At 36.5% G+C, this 20563-nt stretch overlaps 2 protein-coding genes across 3 annotated transcripts in view; both read left to right on the top strand.

The window, feature by feature from the left end:
* Positions 1-4678, top strand: part of LOC107699262 (protein BTG3-like) — a 7754-nt gene extending 3076 nt beyond the window's left edge. Inside the window, exons 3-5 of the mRNA XM_016500462.1 lie at positions 1532-1669; positions 1767-1968; positions 4106-4678. Coding sequence (XP_016355948.1) covers positions 1532-1669; positions 1767-1968; positions 4106-4318 — 553 coding nt within the window. The 3' untranslated portion in view covers positions 4319-4678. The remainder of the gene's footprint in view (positions 1-1531; positions 1670-1766; positions 1969-4105) is intronic.
* Positions 4679-6714: 2036 nt separating this feature from the next.
* LOC107699264 (clathrin heavy chain 1-like) overlaps positions 6715-20563 on the top strand; it is a 44415-nt gene continuing 30566 nt past the window's right edge. The window contains exons 1-3 of one of the 2 annotated variants that reach the window (XM_016500465.1): positions 6715-7008; positions 16957-17164; positions 17515-17517. In XM_016500465.1, coding sequence (XP_016355951.1) covers positions 6967-7008; positions 16957-17164; positions 17515-17517 — 253 coding nt within the window. In that variant the 5' untranslated portion in view covers positions 6715-6966. The remainder of the gene's footprint in view (positions 7009-16956; positions 17165-17514; positions 17518-20563) is intronic. The other variant, XM_016500464.1, reaches the window with a different exon arrangement.

Here is a 20563-nt window from a genome sequence, read left to right as displayed (position 1 = left end):
AAAGTAGCTGTGATTTTTCACGAACCGTTGTGACTTCCGTAAAAAGTTGACGTCAGAACTACTCAGTCACTGCCTTCTGTCACCACCCCGAGCACCGCCCACAGTCCCACTCTCCTTTTGCCAAACCCCCAGACAACATCGCGTCCATGCTTTTTCTGAGCAAGGACAACACGGAAACATGTTGAAAAGTTTAACTTTAACCAGTAAACCAGATCGGCCGACCTGTAACGTTACACTCTCACTCAAAGGATCCAGTCCGCTCGTTTTATCGCGTTTAACCACAGCTGTCGTCTGTTTTTTTGTCTGGCAGTGGCAGCAGATTTGCGATCAAATTTCTAATTTGAGGCTGTATTACGTAGATTCTGGCACCCAGCATCACAACAAGATGATATTTTAAGCTCCTTATGTAGCCGAATCTGCGCTGGTTTGAATGGGCCACATCCAGTTTCCCCTTTGTTTTGCTTTCTCCAGCTAGCACCTTTAAGGAGGCAGCCTTATCAGTGGCGCACGAGATGCGATGACGATGTAAGTGTCATTACATTTGAATGTTTTTGTTAACCTATCCAGTTGAAGCCACTAGGTGCGGTGCTGCTGTGTTGTTAATTACAGATATCGCGGGAAAAGAGAACATCAATGCGGAGAAGATCTTGTTTACGTCAAAACTGAAACCAAGCCATTCACACGAAACGCATATTTCGCACTTTTTTTAGAGGGACATCTATCACCGTTGCACTCGCGTCTCGCACAAAAGACATAGATATGTCTTGATGGTGGCGCGTTCACACGCTGCGGCTTTTCTCTCTCCCGACAGAAAGGTGTTTTCGTGTTTTTTGTCTTGTGAGTCGCAGTGTTTTTGTACGTATTCGTCGCGTCTATCTGTCTCTAAGCGCGCATACAGTCGTGAGTTTCTGCTCGATGTCGGCAGAACCACATTTTTAGAGTTAAACTCCGTGCACGCCGAAGAGCTGCATCTATCACCGTTGCACTCGCGTCTCGCACAAAAGAGCCGCATGTTTAGAAAGCCATGTAAAATTAATGCAAGTTCAACTTTGAAAAAACAAATCTCGAGACTTTATGGTGGTTTTTGCCCCATCCCACTGCTACTCGTGTTTTTAAATGAAAAATGTACTCTGTGATTGGTGTTCGGCCCTTTGTATTAAACTATGCATACATACATGATGCTGTTTTGTTTATAGTTGTTTATACAACTTAATTATAATTGGTTTATAAACATTATTTTAAACATTATGCACTTTTTTTCACAGATAGTCGTGTTACCTGATGCTATGAATAAACGTACATTAGTAATATTTTGCTTGATGCACCTCTTGTGGCCTCAGGAGGGAAGCCAAAAGCTTTTCTTCACCCTAACTGAAGTTATGCATTTTAAATTAGAATATAATTCGAATTTTGATAATATTTAAGTAAAAAATTCGAATTTAGTTTTTCAGCCATTTTGACAGCCCTAGTCAGAACGGGATGCATGTAGTGCGCGTCATGTTAAAATGAGCTATATATGTATCCTGTGCAGGTGCATCAGAGTGAACCGCTTCCATAAAGAGGATGCTGAATTGCTCCAAGCGTGTGCTGAGAGTGGAGTGCAGTATAAGGACCTTGGTCTGCCTAAGGAGCTCACGCTTTGGGTCGACCCTGGAGAGGTGTGCTGTAGGTAAGTTTATGAAATAAAGCTGATGTTTTTCTGTTTATTTAGAAGTGCTCTACTGGTTTGTTTTTTGACGTATCTTTGCTTGTGAATTGGGACACAGGTATGGCGAGAGGAATCATGGTTTCACTGTAGCCACCTTCTCAAGTGATGATGATGATGATAAAGAGGATGTGACAAAGAAAGTGACGAGCGCTGTGGAGAGGGTCACGTCAGATTACCACTCCGGATCCTCCTCGGATGAGGACACCAGTTGTAGAGAGGCCCAGTATACCCCACCTCTCCACAACCACACTCCATACCAGGTACAAAATGTCCTAAATAAGTTTGTTTTGCATTGATTGCCACAGGTACACTACTGTTCAATAGTAGCTACGTTTTTGTTTTTGAAAGTCTCTTCTGCTTACCAAGTGACATTGATTTGATCAAAAATATAGTAAAAACAGTAATATTGTGAAATATTATAATTTAAAATAATGGTTTTCTATTTTAATCAATTTTATAAAGTAATGTATTCCTGTGATGCAAACTCCAATCTTCAGTGTAATATGATCTTTCAAAAATCATTCTAATATGCTGATTTGGTACTCAAGAAACAATTTTTATCCCAGTTGAAAATATTTTATTTCATATTTAAATATGCTTAATATTTTAGTGGAAACTGTAATGTTGTTTTTTTTCAGGATTTTAAAGTTCAAAAGAGCAGCATGAATTTGAAATGGAGATCTTTTGTAATGTTATAAATGTCTTTAAGGGAATCTTTTAAACAATTTAATGCATCCCTGTTCACACAAGCAACAGTGGCTACGTTTACATGCAACCAAATAATCCATTTGTAATCGGATTAAAGGCTCAATCGGACTGAAAAGCCTTCATGTAAACACCTTAATCGATCCGATTGAGCTCGATCGGAATGACATTTCGATCCGATTGAAGGGGGTGTTTTCTTCCTTTTCTAATACAATTGAGAGTGCATGTAAACACTCGATCGGATTGAAACTGAAAGGACTGCGCATGTGTAATTACGCAGAAATAGCGTAATGACGTATGACCCACAGAACGAGCGGTTCTTCCTTTTGAATAAAGTGTTGTATAAATGCGTGTCCTGTCATTATAAAACTCTCCTTTCACTCGGCAACTGTGAAGTTGAGTAGGACAACCTCCCACCAGTCCTTGTTTTGGATTCTCATCCACAGGCAACCCGGTTTGGGCACGGGGAGGGGCATTTTTACTGCATGGTAAATATGAGCAGCACAGCACAGAGGTTTATATGTATATTTATCCATAAATGGATAAATATTAATTCTGCTGTTAAAAACAAATAAAGAAACCGTGTAGGAGAGTGGTTATTATGTGCAAACAGTGAGAAACTCCATATTTGTGCAGTGTGCGCATGTAAAAAAAAAAAAATCTATTCCGATTTGAAGCTTGTGACATATAAATGCACACATCAACCCGATCGTTTTATTTAGCGTTCATGTAAAAACTACATTCAGATTCATCAATCGTAATGAATTCAGTCCGATTGAACCAAAAACTGTGCATGTAAACGTAGCCAATGTTCCTTCTTTTTCCAGCAAGATACCATTCACACATCAGTACCCAAACTCATTCACAAACTCTGATGTCAGTCACCAGAAATTACCTTTAAATAAGCTGTCTTCATCCACCTAGATTAGGAGAAGTGCTTTAGTTTCACTATCTGTCCAATCTGATAACAGCAGTGCTGGTGAATGGAAAAGAAGGCAGGTCTTGAGCGTGAGACATGGAGCAATGGTTGGATGTTCGTCTAGCGCATGTTTAAATAGAAAAACAATTAAAAGCATCAGGACTGATTTACCAGTATTGTTGAATAGGTCCTGTTCGCACATGGTCTCTTAATGGTAATTTACCAATAAAGACTGTAAAAGGGGCTTATTTTATTATTATTATTTTATTTATTATTATTATTTTTTTGGCTTGAAGAAAAGATGCGACACTCATTTCTAGAAAAATAAACAACCTTTATTGATTAAAAACAACATTTCGGCCATCCTCAAGGCCTTTATCAGGCAGGTAGCAACAAACCTTGCTTGTTCTTAATCAAAGTTTAAGTGATTGTTGCACCTTTGCTTCAAGCAAGATTTTATTTTTTGTTTTGCTTTTGCTTTTATTTTTTGGTTGCACCTCCTCTTCAGCTGGTTGAGCACACTAACTTTTATGTCAATATTTATGTCAAAGTTTTTATGCAATGTATATATAACTGATATGGCATGAAATACAATATTTTGAGTGTACATTTGATTGAAAATGGAGCTATTTGAATGAATTGTAGACTAATTTTAAAGGGTAGTTTAGTTAAGTTTTACTTTTATCAGTAAAATATAATGCACAACATGTATGTAGGACCATTGTTTCTAACTATTTTTTCTATATATGCTGTCATCTTCTTTATTAATACAGCTTTTATATGCCAGTGCCCCAGTATGGCATCCTGTACCAAGGAAGAAGTTTGGCCCGGGGAAAGGGCATTACCCTCAGCGGCCACACTACATAATCCGCCCCCCTTGCAGACCTAACCATTCCTTTAAACCGCACAGCTGGGTCCAGCAGGGGTACCGTAGCAAGCACGGCTACTGGGGCAGCACTTCAAACCTAGTACACCAGCTTCAGTAACCACTGTTACTATAGGATGAAAGTTCATTGGTGTCAGTGTGAGGGTGTTCCATTGGAAAGTGTTTTTTTGAAGTTGCCATTAAGATGACTGACCAAATTTTTAAAAAATGTATTTTTGTAGTTCTGCTGTCACTGTTTTTTGCATTTGTGACTGGTCAATTTTTTTAAAGAATGATAACAGTAACCGTTTGCACTTTAGAGTATTTGTAATAGAACTTGTATAAGGTAAACTTCGTACTTATTGGATTAGTAATATTTCAAGTATTCCAATTTTTATGGTAATGGAAATGTACTGTATTTATGTTATATGGGATCATTTGATGAACACTTTACATCATGTTTTTGTCATAGTTTCAGTGACCAAATGTTTTATTTATTCACAGTAAAGTATTGTGTATTGCATAGACCACTTAAATTATGGATAACATTAAAAAACATTTTCAAGAATATCAAATCTTTGATTATTTGAGGTTACTGTTATGCTTGTAGTTTTTCTAGTAAAACACTAGGTGGCAGAACAACATAGTATTCCACTACTTTTCTTTATAACTGCGCACTTTAAATTAGGGCACAGCCAACAATACTTTTACTTGTTTTCTAAATGGTATAGAACTGCAGTACTCTCTTTATAGTACAGTTTTATTTCGCTAATTCTCAAGCAGTTATTTTGTGGTATATGGAAGTTTTACATGGACACACAAGTAGTACAGATGTTTCTTTTAGAGTCAGTTCAACAAGTTCACTCTGCATGCCACACCTTCCTCTGAGCAGAGCAGACTGTTCACAAACTCTGACCAAGTTTTAGAGGAAATGACTACATTTTATGGCTATCAACCCCACCATTACAGACTCGAGCAGAATTGCCTAATAAATTCACTTCGCTTTTGATCACACCCTTGACTGTTAGACAATCAGAATCAGAATGAGCTTTATTGCCAGGTATGTTTACACATACGACGAATTTGTTTTCGTGACAGAAGCTTCCATAGTGTAACAGAATTACAGTGACGGAACAAAAAACACAGATAATAAAAAATAGAACAAGTAAATAAGGAATAAAAATATATAAATTGACAATTGTGTGTGCAGGTATATTACAATAGACAGTTTTGTATGTACAGGTATATTATGTGCAAAATTCAGGTGTAGACTGAGTATGAGTGTTAGATAAATAAGTGTATGAGTGGGGGGGTATATATACTATATACACTATAGTATATAACTATAGTGTATGTAGTATATAACTAATGTGCATCCAGTATGCGCCATGTGCTTGGAAAACAGGTTGCTGTTAATGAACTGGTCAACAGTGTTTGTGTTTCATTTAAATTATATTTCATATTGCACAACACTCCTTAACTTCACATTAAGATGCGTTTTTCTAATGCACTAACCCACTTTCTGGAATTACTCAAGATGAAGAATTAGTGCTTGTGCTGGTTACAGTTGCACAATTCTAATCAAATCTATGCAAATTCATGGTAGATTAACGACAATTAAGGGTGATCATATGTTGCTATTTAATGGGTGTTATTTTATATACATTATATATAAATATCAATATATTCAACTGAGGTATTAAGTAGACAGCATGCTTTTTTATATGATTAAACTTAAAAAAAACATGCACATATTACAAATAATAAATAAAGTCTTTGTAGTCAAGTAAATAAAACAGACCTGACGTGCTCCAACATTATTTTCTCAAAAGTAGTGCTAACCGATTCGGGCATTGTTCACATATGAGTCATTCTTTTGAATCAGCTCTTTTCTGTAAACTAGTCAAACAAGTCAGAAATGGATCGCGAATCAGTTCGAATGAGTCGGACATCTCTCAGCCACTGAATCGTTCGGAGCGCTAAGTAAAACATCGTATACTTTGAACACGAATAACAACAATAGTGATTTATTTATAATCAATTGAAACCAATCCTGCACATGTATCCTATCGTTTGCTAACCACGAAGAAGATCTTTATTAAGCTCAACACCTGCATTTGCCGCTTGTAAACGACTCAGTACTGCATTTTCCTATCAACAGACAATCAGAACATTACCAATAACGTTACACCGACAACACTCAAAGTACAGTTCTCCAATACTGACGAAGGTCTAGAAACGCATCGGAACTGACGTCAATTCACGAGGACGAATGATGTGGCAAAAAGCAAAGGGCGATTCGCAAAGAACTAGTACCCTCAGCCTTTACGCTCAAACTTATCTTATTAACTTCTCCCATATCCAAATATACTTATAACACATTCGCAATTTATTTATGGGCATTTTGCATCTAAGTAGTAAAATCTTGTTATCAAACCAACTAAAATCCCTCTTCCACGCAGTACATGTATCCCTCCGCCTCCATTGAGGTCTACGTCTCTTTCCGGTGCGTTTCCACCGGACGGTTTCCGCCGCCATTGCAGGTTTCTAGAGTTCCTCAGCAGCGGTTGACATTCTGGAGTTGAAGCGCCTCATTTACATTGAGCGGGCAACTAGAGTAATCTAACATTCCCGGTTCACCTGCCCCCCTCCTCCCCCCTCCCAAAAACACAAGACCACCTCCATTCATTCCCGGCTCTGGAGTAGTTTAGGTTGGGCAGAAATAATAGCAGGAATTAGAGAGGAAAGCGAAGAGGAACCACCATCATCATGGCTCAAGTCTTGCCTATCAGATTCCAGGAGCACCTGCAGGTAAAGCGCTTTAAAACATCTTCAAATGAGTGTCTCATTTATTTTATTATGAGTTTATAGCGAACACGTCAGTGTGTTTTTAAATGAGCAATTTACTAGTAACCCATTCCCCGGTGAATATCAGCAGCAGTAGTAGTAGTAGTAGTAGTAGTAGCAGGGGAGTTAGCTTAGCTGCTGTCGGTGTTAACCAGCTGAATAATAGATATTCTGGTTGTGTCACAAATAAAACCCAGTGAGCTGCCTTCCCAGACAGCATTTTTGAGCATAATTGTTCAAACATTTAGAGGGTTTGGTCAAGTTATACGGATTTAAATGCAGTGTATTGAAATTGTAATGTAACTTGGAAAAAGATTTATGGCTGGAAAATATAAGTGATTGTTTCGAGAATATTGAGATTTGTAGTCACAGTGCTTATCAACACTAGCTGTCTTTGCCTCTGGTTGTGTCTTTGTATTAAAAAAAATCACTTGCAGAGGAAAATTTAGAATAAATAGTCTCTTTATTTCTTGAAATTAATCGCTGTAAATGACAGAAGGGATTCAGTCTTGTTTTATTCCATATTCGCTGTCCTATTATAATAAAACAGATTTGTGATCGAGGTGTCGAGATTACCTGCTTCAGGTAGCAGGTGTAAAATCACCCCACCTATAGACGCGTGTATGGTCCCATGATGCCTTTGCAATTTTTTATTATTTGCACTGAACTCATAGGTTGCTTGCTGTCACTTCTTCTCTGTCTATTTCATTTGAGGCTCTCAGTCAGCTTAAAGGCTTTTAGGACATTGTGTAACTCATTTTGGTCACCATTTAATACATCTTGTCTTTAAAATAATCATGGATGTTTTGAGTGTACTTTTTGTATTTGTTTTGAGTGTATTGTTATGTGTCCTTGAAACAGGTCATAGTATGACAAATTGTCCTAGTTCTGGATCAATTATCTGTTGTTAAACATCGTATTTGCCCAGTGTCAGGCCTGTAATGGTCTGTATTTGTCATAGTTTTGTGTAGCAAGTGACCACTTGTCCACATCACAGCTTATTTTGGACAAAAACACAATTACATGTCAATATTGTTGCCAACTTTGCTATATTATTCATTCATTATTTCAATACAATTGTAGTATCAAACTGGTACCAAACAGGACTTTGTTTTCAGGCTGATTGATTGAAATTTTCTTGCAAGTTACATTAAGCCAATCAGAGTTGTTGTTATTGTTACATAAATTTAAAACTATTAAAATAGTTTCTGTTGATTGATATAAAGTTGAAATTAAAAAAAATTATAAACCTAAAACTTAATATCTTAAAATGAAAATTAGAAGTGCTGCCTAAGTACTAAAATTACTAAAACTACAACTGAAATAAAATAAATTGAAGCTAAATAGAAATATTTAAAACAACAGCACATGACAAAAATTTTATAAAATTGATCAAATTTTAAACTAAAATAAAAAAGCTCATTCAAAATGTTAATAAATACTATAATAGTCTATAAATAATACTGAAATAACATCGCAAATTAGATTAGAGCTTTCTAGATTGAGAGAGTCTGCAGACTGTCTGTGGATGTACATCATGGTGAATGTCTTTTTGTACTGAATGTTCAGGGTTACCATATTATTGTGTGTGGAAATGAATATGTGCGTTTTTAGTTCAGGCATGCCATATTTACTTGTATATCCTGTCAAAGTTTGTTAGATTTTGCGATACCGATCCTAGAGTAGTGCAGAATTAAAGAGCATAATGGACCAAAAAGAGCCTGAAGCCCTCTGGTGGTATTTTAACTTTATGAAATGCAAATGTAGCACAGCATTTTTCCAGTGAAGTGCCAGCTAATGGTCAGGGTACAATAGGAGTCAGTGGCATAATGCTGTAAATGGCACAAGGAAGACAGTATTATTAAGACAAAACTTGCTCATGATGTCCGATTCACATTGTAGTGCTGCTTTTTTTGGTTTGCTGAAACCTCTATACGGCAAAATGGATAGTATAATGAAAGGTACATTTATAAAACTGGTGTCTATAACCACTATAAGTGACTCTTGTTTCCATATACATCATTTATAGTTTACTGTATTATACTTTACAAGATGATTTTCGTATACAAAGGCAGCAGGCCTGTATTATGTTCTTCATTGGATGCTGGCTGCACATTAGTTATGCATATTAGTGGAGCAAGTTAGTTGTTTCTGAAAACCTGTAGTGCATTGATTTCAATGCAAATCACTTAAGTAAATTACTCTGGTTTTAAGAGTAACATAAGCATGATACAGGGGGCAAGTCAGATGATCTGCAGATGGGTTTCGTGCGTTTTATGTCATGCCATTTAATACGTTACCTTGAGGCCCTGTGAATGCATTTGATCTTTGAACTCTACTCTGCTGATCACACATGACTATCTCGTGTGGATGGAGATCCATTATCCATATTCAGCTGCTCAGCGCTGAATGAACTTGGATTTCATTGCAGAGAGCATTCTGTGCTTGTTCCTTTCTTTCTTTTTCCCTTTCCTGCTCTGCTGTCCATGCTGAACCTGCTAGGCTGGTCACTTGTCACCTATGGTCATATGGTCAGAGCTTTTAACATGTTGATTTAGCTTTCTACACAATGGGTCCTAACTTCCTGTTATGGAGGATGGTGACATTGCAGTGCAAGCCTCAGCAAATTGTGTATCCTTCCTCGAGCCTCCTGCTATCAGGGTTTTGTGCTGAGCAAGATGCTATTTTTCCCTGGACGGAGAAGGAAAAGGGTTAAACGAGCACGGGAGGTTGGAGAGAAAAATGTGCTGACAGCTTTAAAAAGTCATGAATTTAAACGATGCGCTATATTTATCTGCACAGACCCAGAGAAGCACTTGATGCTTCAAGTATTAAACGTTTCTCTCACTCGCCCAGATTTGTGAAAGCAAAGCTCACCCATAGAAATGTGCTAAATGCATGAACAATTCAAAAGTAGTGTAGGTCAGCATAACAGAACAACCGCTCGAGTTAAGCCAGTAAAGTCAAGTGTCTGTGGCCATTCTTAAGGGTTAATGTGGAATGCCACACTGGTGATGGTCAGTGAAAGTGCCAGCAGGGGGGCATGTTTAATGTCCTCTGATGGTAGCATGTAGGGCTGTGACAAGCTACACAAAATTGCGTTCAAAATCGCAGGCGATTCATTGCCGATTTTGAACGCGATTTTGTGTAGCTTGTCAGTGAACTACGGTTCTGTGTAGTAAATGCTGCTCCATCTGAATGCACATGCTGGAGATTTACTACTAATCACAGGAGCGGCTTTACTAACGAGATGCGCATGAAAATCGCATTCGATTTTTTGCACAGCCCTAGTAGCATGTTTTGTTAGTGTTGTGAAGCAGTATGCTAATGCTGGTAATAAGTTTCTACGTGCACATGATCCTGCCTCTAAAAAGTATGGTAGGTTTAGTTTTTTTTATCAAAAATAGTCAAAACGGTAATATTTTGACACATTATTACAATTTAGAATTGAAACAGATTTCTATTTTAATATATTTTAAAATGTAATTTATTCCTGTGATGGCAGAGCTGAATTTTCACCTGTCTTCAGTCACATGATCCTTCAGAAATCATTCTAAAATGCTGATTTGCTGCTCAAGATGTATTTCAATATCAATGCTACTTAATATCTTTGTGGAGACTACATTTTTTTCAGGATTTTTTTAATGAATAAAAAAGATCAGCATTTTATTTGATCAGCATTACTTTTGTAACTTTACTGTCACTTTTGATTTTGACAATTTAATGTATTTTGAAATTTTGACAATTTAATGTATCTTTGCTGAATAAAAGTAAGAATTTAATGTATTCATTGTTAAAAATAACTTGTGTGTATAACATAGTGTCAATGAAGGAATCACATGACTCACATGAAGGCATAATTCAGCTAATGGTTGCCTTTCCTTTCTTCAGCTGTTGTTTATGCCATCATCTCTTGTATTTTGCATGTAGTTCGCTAACTCACTGGTGAAGTTCACAGCACTGATCTTTATCTAACCACTGTAAAATAAACAGTCTAAAATGGGAAGTCAAATACACAGCAGACAGAGGAGAGATTGTCAGTGCTTGATCCGCTTGATTATTACAGTTTGTTTGCTGCAGTGTCTGTTTGTATGAGTTTCTTCACAAAGCAAAAATGTTATAAATATATCATTTAAAAAAAATCAACTCATAGTCAGTATGTTCCTGACTACAGACTATTAATTTATATATATAAATTAATAGTCTGTAGTCAGTATGTTCCTGACTACAGACTATTAATTTATATATATAAATTAATAGTCTGTAGTCAGTATGTTCCTGACTACAGACTATTAATTTATATATATAAATTAATAGTCTGTAGTCAGTATGTTCCTGACTACAGACTATTAATTTATATATATAAATTAATAGTCTGTAGTCAGTATGTTCCTCTTGACTGAATTATTTGTGGTTAATGTAAAGCTGCTCTTTTTGTACCAGCTAGCAATTATTGATTCAGATTCTTTGCCAGGATAAAATCAATATCACATCCTCCTTGCACAGAGCAGAGATGTCCACAGAAATCCAGGAAGAAACTGGCCAGCTATTTTCAAGTAGATGTTTCTCGTGCCACACAGCATATTCTTGTAGACTGGATGAGCTACCGGTTGGGAAAGAGGGTTAGTTTCTGGGCATGTCTGAGACGACACTGAAGCAAGCAGCAGTTAAATGCTGTGGATGAATCACGCTTGGCCTAAGGCTAATGCTGCTACGACAGTGAGAGCTCTCTCGCTTACGTTTGCTTCAGTGTCTCTCGTTACCTTTTGAGAGCTAACAGGGGCAGGGTTTCCCTTCAGCCAATCGGAATGGCCTGCTCAGTAGTGATGTCATCATGTGTGATGTCATCTATAAGATGCAGTAATAAAGGTCACAGAAATGTGTGTGAGCAGGTTACTGTTCTCTCAGTAGCAAGGTTTTTTTTTATTTTTTTTATTATTTTGTTATTTGTTTTCTGATTTCTCGTTTTATATTTCTGTGAATAATGTATCCTGTCTGTTTATCTCTTATGTCCTTCTTAAATATTTGTTTATGTACCTAGTTTTAACTGATTTTGCTGGGTTCCTGCCATGAAAATAGCTTAATTTAATAACAACTTGTTGTTCTGTTTGAAGAGAAATTCAGAATTAGCCCTATTTAAAAAAAAAATATATTCTTATTATTATTTCACAATTCTCGGTTAGTAGCTAAGTGATGATGTGACTTTCTGTGCAGCATGACAAAGGAATGTGGGTGTGGCTTCGGGTGTGCCGGCGTCCGCTCTCCAATGATAAAAGGTGCTGCTGATTCCGTTGAGTTCTTCCTAGAAAATGTGCTTCCTGTTCCTTCCTGTTCTTTGATTAGGCCTAAGAGCTGCAGCATGAGCCAGAGATACATTTAGCCAGCAGTGAAATACTTTATCTGAGTGTTCACTGTCTACTATTTGTTAATATTTAGTCTCTTAGTTTAGTGATTTAGTATTTAGCAAATTAAAGTACAAAACTCCAAGTCCTTGCCACCCTTCTCAATAATTAGTCAGTTATGTTTATTATTTAACGTACAACCTCTGTATTAGATATTCAAATTCACAAGTTCACAACCAATTGTAATTTGGGTTAGTTTACCCAAAAATGAAAAATTGTAATCATTTACTCACCTTCATGTCATCTCTACTGTAGAACACAAAAGCTCTGACGTGGGTTCACACTGGTTTCTTCCATACAATAAAAGTGTATGGGGAACGTGGGCTGTCAAAGCTCTAAAAAACAATGAAAATCATCATAAAACCATCATAAATGTAGTCCAAACGATGCATGCACTATAAAACTGTTTTCCGAAGACATGTTTTTGTAGTTGCATGACTTTGTATTAAGCAGAATAATGTCACAATAATAATGACATCTGACTAATTTATCTCTTATATTCTTCCTTGTACTTTCAAGTCAGGTTTAAGTCAGCTTTGCTCTTTGAGACAGTTATCAGCCCAAAATGCAATGCAAAAACATTTGTAAAGTGGAGTTTGGACAAAACTAGGGTTGCACGATATATCAAATTATCGAAATATCGCAAATGTAAATATCGCAATATGCATATCGCAACGGCGTGCGATATCATTATCATTTTAATAATATGCTACTTAAATCAAAACGTTGCAAAAGGTCAAAGTTTTAGTTCGACGCATATAGCAGAGAATTGCTTGACGTTAAAAAGAGTTAAGTGCAATAAGTTGCAGAAAACAACTCTTTGCCATCTAGTCTTGCTGTCTGACTCACACCTGAAGCACGCGCACAAGCCACATGGAGCCGCGCGCACAAGCCACATCTCGCACAGCGTCTCTTTAGTTCTGCCGCACACGTGCAAAGCGTGCGCACACAGAGAGACACGTTTCAGACAGAGTTGATTCGTCTTTCGCATCTCCTCCTTATGTTATATGAGCCTGTCGCCGATATATCGGTATCGGCAAATATGCTGCCGATATGAACTTTTTTTTTTACAGCGCATATAACGCAGATAAAATGCTTGAAATGTTGTAATTACTTCGTTTGTCCAGCAGAGCGTGCTCCATTGTTTGCTACTAGCGACCTGGATGAAATGCTTTAAAGCTTAAGTCTATGGAAAACCATTGAAACTTTGAACGGCCATATCTCCGTAACGGCGCGGCGGATCAGCACCAAATTCGGGGGATCCCTTCAGCTCAAGGAACCCTCTCGAACGCGAATCGAGTGTACGTCTACAGGCCTCAAATGTTTGGACACACGAATGGGAAAGTGTCCAAACTTTTGACTGGTACTGTACTATAATATACACAAAGAATATCGGCCGATATATTGATATCGTCCATTTTTTTTTACTCCCAAATATCGGTATCGGTACCGGCCCCAAAAAAACCATATCGGTCGGGCTCTAAATAGTACCCGTCTCGACGATCATTCTCGTAAACGCAGTCAGTTATGTTTTAAATGAATGTAAACAGCTGAGAAAGAAATCGGATGTGTATCATTATACTGGATCCGTGCAGTCGGATTTAAAGGGACAGCAGCCTATAAATACGTGCTGCTGAATATGTCACTAATGTTAACAAAACGGCTATAACAAAGATTAATCTAAATTTAATTCATACAGTGAACACTATGCAGTGTTATTTTACACTTAATTATTACATTTCTGTACCTGAATACTACTGTTTATTTTATCTATGCTTGTAAATTGTGTATTTCTTTTTTTTCTTATTTTTTTTACTGACTGTTCACTTGCCTTTAATCATGTTTGAACTTTCTCAGACTATAGTTTTTGCTGTGGTATATGAAGAAGTACTTAAAGTGTATGGAAAGCAAAGTTACAGTGATATAAAATTAGTGTCATTAATTTTTTTGTTTGTATGTACACATTGATGTTAAATTACATTTTCTGATTTGTGACATTACTTTTTAAGTAATGCTAAAACACTGCTGGTCACTTTCAGAAGTTATAGTGATTCTTTATTTGCCAAGTAAAGAATGTGAAACAAATTGGTTATATAATTTTCATTTTTAAATATTTTAAAATATCATTTAAATTGATTTTACACATTTTAAGCAATATCGTATCGCATATCGCATTTTTCTTCAATATCGCACAGCCCTAGACAAAACAAATGGACTTGGCTGCAAAGCTTGGAACTCCTTGGCAACTAACTGCTGAACACTGACCGCTGAAAGCTTTGTTAATGTCACAGAGGACTCTCCTCCTGTCCAGCATCATTCAGAGCTGTAAGTGATGTTATATAAGACCAAGACTTCTCATCTCTGCAGCTGTCAGCTCTGATCTCTGTAATTCAGCATGTGCGGCACCTGGTGTACGGTGCATTGGAATCGTGATTGGTTATATATGTCAGTGTCGCTAACCCGACTGCCGCCTCTGTTTGAGCTTACTGGTATTTGAGATCTGTCTGGTGGCTGATAAAAATAAAGGCTGGGTTTTGGCTGCTCATCAGTAATAAAGCTACAACTTCACCCTTTTAGCCATCTGACTTGGTATTAGAAGAGTCGATACAGAAGCAGCTGTCAGTTTAGTTGAAAATGCCTGAAGTCCAGATGTCTCCAACACTAAATCCTCCTCTGCTCCTCTGAACCCATTTCAAATGTAAGTCTCTTTGCAGATTTGATGTCACTGCATTTTCTCGTCTACATGTGTTGCTTTGTCATATGGTGTGAATCATAGAATTGGAATTAGACTAATTTACTGTACAAAGATCAGCATTTATTAACGTGCAGATCACACTGTTTTTCTGTGTGGAAGTGCAGATCTTATTCTCAGTCTCAGGGTCAGTATTTCTAACCGAGCCTTTGGTGACTCAGACTTCTAAGGCAGCTGGTGTGGTGCTGCTGAGTTGGCATCCCACTTACTTTTATTTTTGTCTGTAATTGACTGATACCTGAGTCGCGTCATAGTTGGTTTAGTTCTGATAGTTAAGAAGACGTGACAAGTGTCTCTTTAATAGATTGAAACAATGTCAATGTTGTTGAGTGTTAACTGGTATAACCTCTTGACGAGGAAAAATGAGTGGGTAGAAATGCCACTATCACTTGACTATTGATCAAATTAAAACCATTGGCATAACCAGTAAAAGGCAACTATTAAAGAGTGATTGCTTAATAATGAACTATGTGCATTTATTTCATTGTGAAAGGTCTATAATTAGCTTTTTTCTGCTTTTCAAATTAATGAAATCTGCAAGTTATGCCAGTGTGTTAGATGTTATTGGCTGTTGTCTTACTGTATTTTTTGAGCGTCTTTGTGCCAGGTAGCACTGACATGCTGTTTCTGTATCTGAGGTAATTGAGGGAAACTGAGGATGTTCAAGTGCTCTACTAAATGATGGAAGTGTTTTTGTCTCTCCTCCTCTGATCTTTTTTTGAGAGGTTTGCCTGTTAGTGACTGTTGTAATTTGTACATCATCTAATAACTGAAGGAACTTTGGGAATGTCCTTTAACTTTTTTCTATGTAGATTATACAGTACTTCCTCGTTTTTACATGCAAAAACATATCTATTTGGCAGAATTTTGAAGTAAAATTTTATATGTGATGTTAAACAATTAACAAATTTTCAGCATATATGGTAAAATAATTTAGAGTTAACCAATTAACAGCTATTTATTGTAGCATTTGTACAATATTTGTCTGTACAAATTACCACCATTCTTTTTTTGGCCATTTGTTGTAATTTAGGCCTTTTGAGCCAGTTCATTAATATTCAGTGGAAATTACTGGGGGGAAAAAAACAGCACTTTTAACATTTTAATTGAATTGTGTTCATTGAAAAGCATATTTGGAATGCCAAAATGTGACTTTGAAATCAGTATTGACCAAAAATGTCTAAATAGTTAGATACATATTCATGATTGCTAATTGTCTGTGATTCTGGAACAAAGCTCTCAGTACACAGTCTTGTTTAAAAATGAAGTCTTTCTTGTATCTGTTCTTTGTGTGTCCCTGAGATAAATTCCTTCAAGGCCTTTTCAGACAGCAAAGTCATGTGCTTGGCTCACTGGGGTGGGGAAAGAGAGGTTTTGCTGGTTCTGTGGCTTTTTAACATTTTTTTATTACCGTTATTGAAATGCTAATCTTATTGTAAGAGACACTGCTACTGCTTACATTTTGTTATAACAAAAGCACCTTTACATTGGAACCAAGTTATTTGCTGTTACTGTTAGGTCTGGTTGTGTCCCTTGTAAATTATGTTTCAGATCCATTTTAATCTGTAGTGTGGAACACGTAGTCATTGATTTTTCTTAAGATCAATTCTTAGAAAGGTTCACAGGGTCAAAGAGAAACCTGATATCATTTAGAAAACATTCCCCCTTTGTGAAGTTTTAAGATGAGATTTAAGATTTATGAAGATTTAAATTTCATTGGTATATAATACATTAATCATAAAAGTCTCTTTTTCCTAGCTCCAAAATTTGGGGATCAACCCAGCCAACATCGGATTCAGTACCCTGACGATGGAGTCTGATAAGTTCATCTGTATCCGGGAGAAGGTTGGAGAACAGGCACAGGTGGTGATCATCGACATGGCGGACCCAAACACCCCCATCCGCAGGCCCATCTCTGCAGATAGCGCTATCATGAACCCTGCGAGCAAAGTCATCGCACTTAAAGGTAGGATATATAAATTATTAGTTCCAGGGATACTCATATTAACCTAATTGTAATGACTACTGAATTTTTAGCTCAACTGAATTATAGGACTGATCCAATCCATTGTTGTTTAATCTAGAAATTAAGTGTGTTGTTTTCTTAGCTTCATTCATTCACCCAGAGTTTGTTTTTAGTTTAAATTATACTAGACCAATTTCTGTAGCAAATGTTTTTTTGCATTTTCCTAATTTTAGGCTACATCTTAGCTTACAGTAACATGATATGTTGTGTATTTTCTGTCATGCAGCCATAATTGCTTTGTCTTTTTGTTTTGTTTCCTTTTTTGTTGCTGCTTTCTCATGTGTATGCAGACGGTGAGTTAACATTTTGGTACAATGATTTGTGAAAGTTATAGTCCTGTTTCTAAAATGAACATTATGTAGAGTTGATTGGCCTCATTGCTTAACCTTGTGTAGGTGTTTCTAGAGCCTCCACTTCAAGTCAGAATATTTAATAAATAATACTTTAGGCTACACATACACATTGTTCCTGTCTGTTTGGCAAATAATTATTTGTATATTTCTGTACTTATAACTAAAAAATGTGTTATGAGAAAAACGGCAGTTTAAAAATCAACAGTATTGCTGTTGTAAATATAGGAGAGGTGTGCCTCAAGGTTCGGACTTAAGCCCCATGCAAATTCAAGCCATAATAGGCAATGTAAAGCAAACATGTCCTGGCATCTCTCTGATATTGTTTACATAGATAAAGACTGTTTAGCCAACAATGTACCACATAATTAACCCACTTTGGCTAAACAGGATTTAACTTTCACAAAATTCATAATTGAATGTTCACATCATGTTGATTTCTGTATACATAAGTTTCTCTTTCTGGGGTTTGAAATATTGTTGGGCATACATTTGCTTTTCTCTTTGTTTAATTTTAATTGTTATCATTTAAAATGCTTGCCATATTGAGTCCTTTTCCCCACCCTCCCTATGTAATCTTAACATCAAGCATCTCCATATAAATTTCAAGACCATGTGAATGAACCTAAAGGTAGCCTCATAGATTTATGGTTATTGTGGTAGTTCATAGTCCATTAGGTTTTTTTTCACTATGCAGCTTGTGTTTAGGTAGCAACTCTGTGACTAACACTGTATCAGTGTCTTAGTTGATGTTGGAATTAATATGCTTTTACAATAAGCTCAGTGCCTGTGTAGAGTTGAAAGATTTGTCATGCTGTACAGAAAGCTATTTTATTGTCATCTCTCCAATTCTTAGCTTGTTATTAATTGTAATTGCTATGTTAAACGATATTAATGGGTGGCAGGGCTCCAGACTGCACCTAAAACTGTCACATTTGCAACGAAAAATATTAATTTGCGAGTGAAGTTTTTGTTGAGTTCGCCACTGGTGACTATATAAATGTACATGTTATGATTTAAAAACGTGCATGTAATGCCTTTTTTCCTGATTGTTTTGCGATCACATAATTTATGTTGACGTAATAAACTGAGATGATGCACACCAAAGTTTTAGTGGAAAAACAGTCCTCATCTCTGCCGAACACCAGCACTGACAGCACACCTTCTAATGAAAAAGCAGCTCCAATTGTGGCAGCATGAGAGAGATCGAAAATGACGGAGACGTGCGAAGTAAAAGTGCAGAAAAGTATTGTCTATTTCGTGCACAACTTGAACAAACTACAACAGGTAAAGCTGTCAGCTGTGTGGACATTAGCAATATCGTAACAATTCTCATTTATAATCGATACTAATATGGCTTCTTGTTATCAAGATCTTTAGTCTATATGCCACGTTTTGTTAATGCGTGAACTTCATATTATTTGTAACGCACTTGCTGTCCAGTAATCACAGTAAGCTTTGTGCTCTGTTGCCTTTTAATAAACAATAAACAAAGCATCAGCTTTAAAATTCTGCCAAATTCATAACGAAATTCAAACAATAAATACTGTTTTGGCACTCCTTAATGCGGCATGAGCGATCGCTTTAGCGCCTCAGTTCAAGCAGCATGTGAACACGTCATTCTTTCTCTTTATTGCAGTAGTACGAAATAAACTTCAAAAGGTACTATATATTATAAGATAGCTTACAGTAAAACTTACTGAAATGTCTCAAGCAATCGCTCATTCAGTTCAAACTGCGGAAAACTTGTAAAGCATGTAAACAATGCCACATAACAATCGTTAACCTCAGAATAACCATTCGGCATCCATAAGCTCATTAGTCAGCTAGAAAAATAACTAAAGAGGAGCATTTTGCTGAATATACACGCTATATGGAATATTCTTATTTTTACTTAACCTGTTGTCTACATGATAAGAGAGAATGCAAAGAGCTAAAAATAAAATTCAACACCTTCTATATAACTGCATGTTACTAATGAAGAAAAATAGACTGGATGTGTGCAAGACATATGACAACATTTATAGGATGCATTGAAGAGGAGCCCAAAATACACTCAAAGGCCAAGTGATGCTGACATAGTTATGGTCCATGATATTGGCACATATTCTGTGTAATAAGCAATTCTTTGTGACTATATATTTCTCAAGTTGGAAAAGATGTTTAGTTCCCATTTTAAGTGAACCTTAGTTCCCAGGACATCTACAAGATGGATTAAAATGCTGATAAAGACAAGAAAAGATGAGACATAAACACATAACAGTATGACTGAAATGTTAAAGTGTTAAAAAAATATATAAAACACATTTATTCTGTGGCACTTAAAATAATATTTTGGCGGCTAATTTTGTTTCTTGTAGGGAGTAAATGGCTCCTTAATTGATTTTTTTTTTTTTTTTTTTCTTTACACTATAGTGTAAAATTACTTATGATTTGCAAGAGTTAAACCCTCTGGCTTTTATTTTGGCGGAAACTGCAGTTTTTGTGAAAAGAGGTTTGCAAATGTGTTTCATTACAAATCTAGTGAAATGCTGTAATTATCTGTCCACAAAAATGTAAGAAATGATGTGAATGGCAAACACTGTGTACCCAAATGCTCACAGCACATGCAGAGATAGATTTCACTACATATACCATGAACCAAGCCGATAATATTGAGACTGATAATATTTTTTATAATAATCTATATAACAGTAATAATAGTAATTAATGAGTATTGTATTGTTGTTGTTAATAACAATAATATACTACTTTATTATTATCATCATCATCACAAAAAAAGAGGAAATCCAAGTATTTGAGTTCAAGCCGCTCTGAGACGCTGAAAACATTGGATCATGAGTGATGGAAAGTTCCCTCTATGATAGACAAGCAAACATGGGTTCTGACTGGTGTGAAGTGCTGATCTGTTGTAAATCCTTGTAACTGTGCTTTCTCTGACTTTGTGTGTGTGTGTGTGTGTGTGTGTGTGTGTGTGTGTGTGTATCAG

The sequence above is a fragment of the Sinocyclocheilus anshuiensis genome, unplaced genomic scaffold (assembly GCF_001515605.1).
Source record: "Sinocyclocheilus anshuiensis isolate Anshui unplaced genomic scaffold, SAMN03320099.WGS_v1.1 scaffold334, whole genome shotgun sequence".
NCBI classification, from domain to species: domain Eukaryota; kingdom Metazoa; phylum Chordata; class Actinopteri; order Cypriniformes; family Cyprinidae; genus Sinocyclocheilus; species Sinocyclocheilus anshuiensis.
Note: the sequence above shows the minus strand (reverse complement) of the source record. Positions and strands in the feature narration are given on the sequence as shown.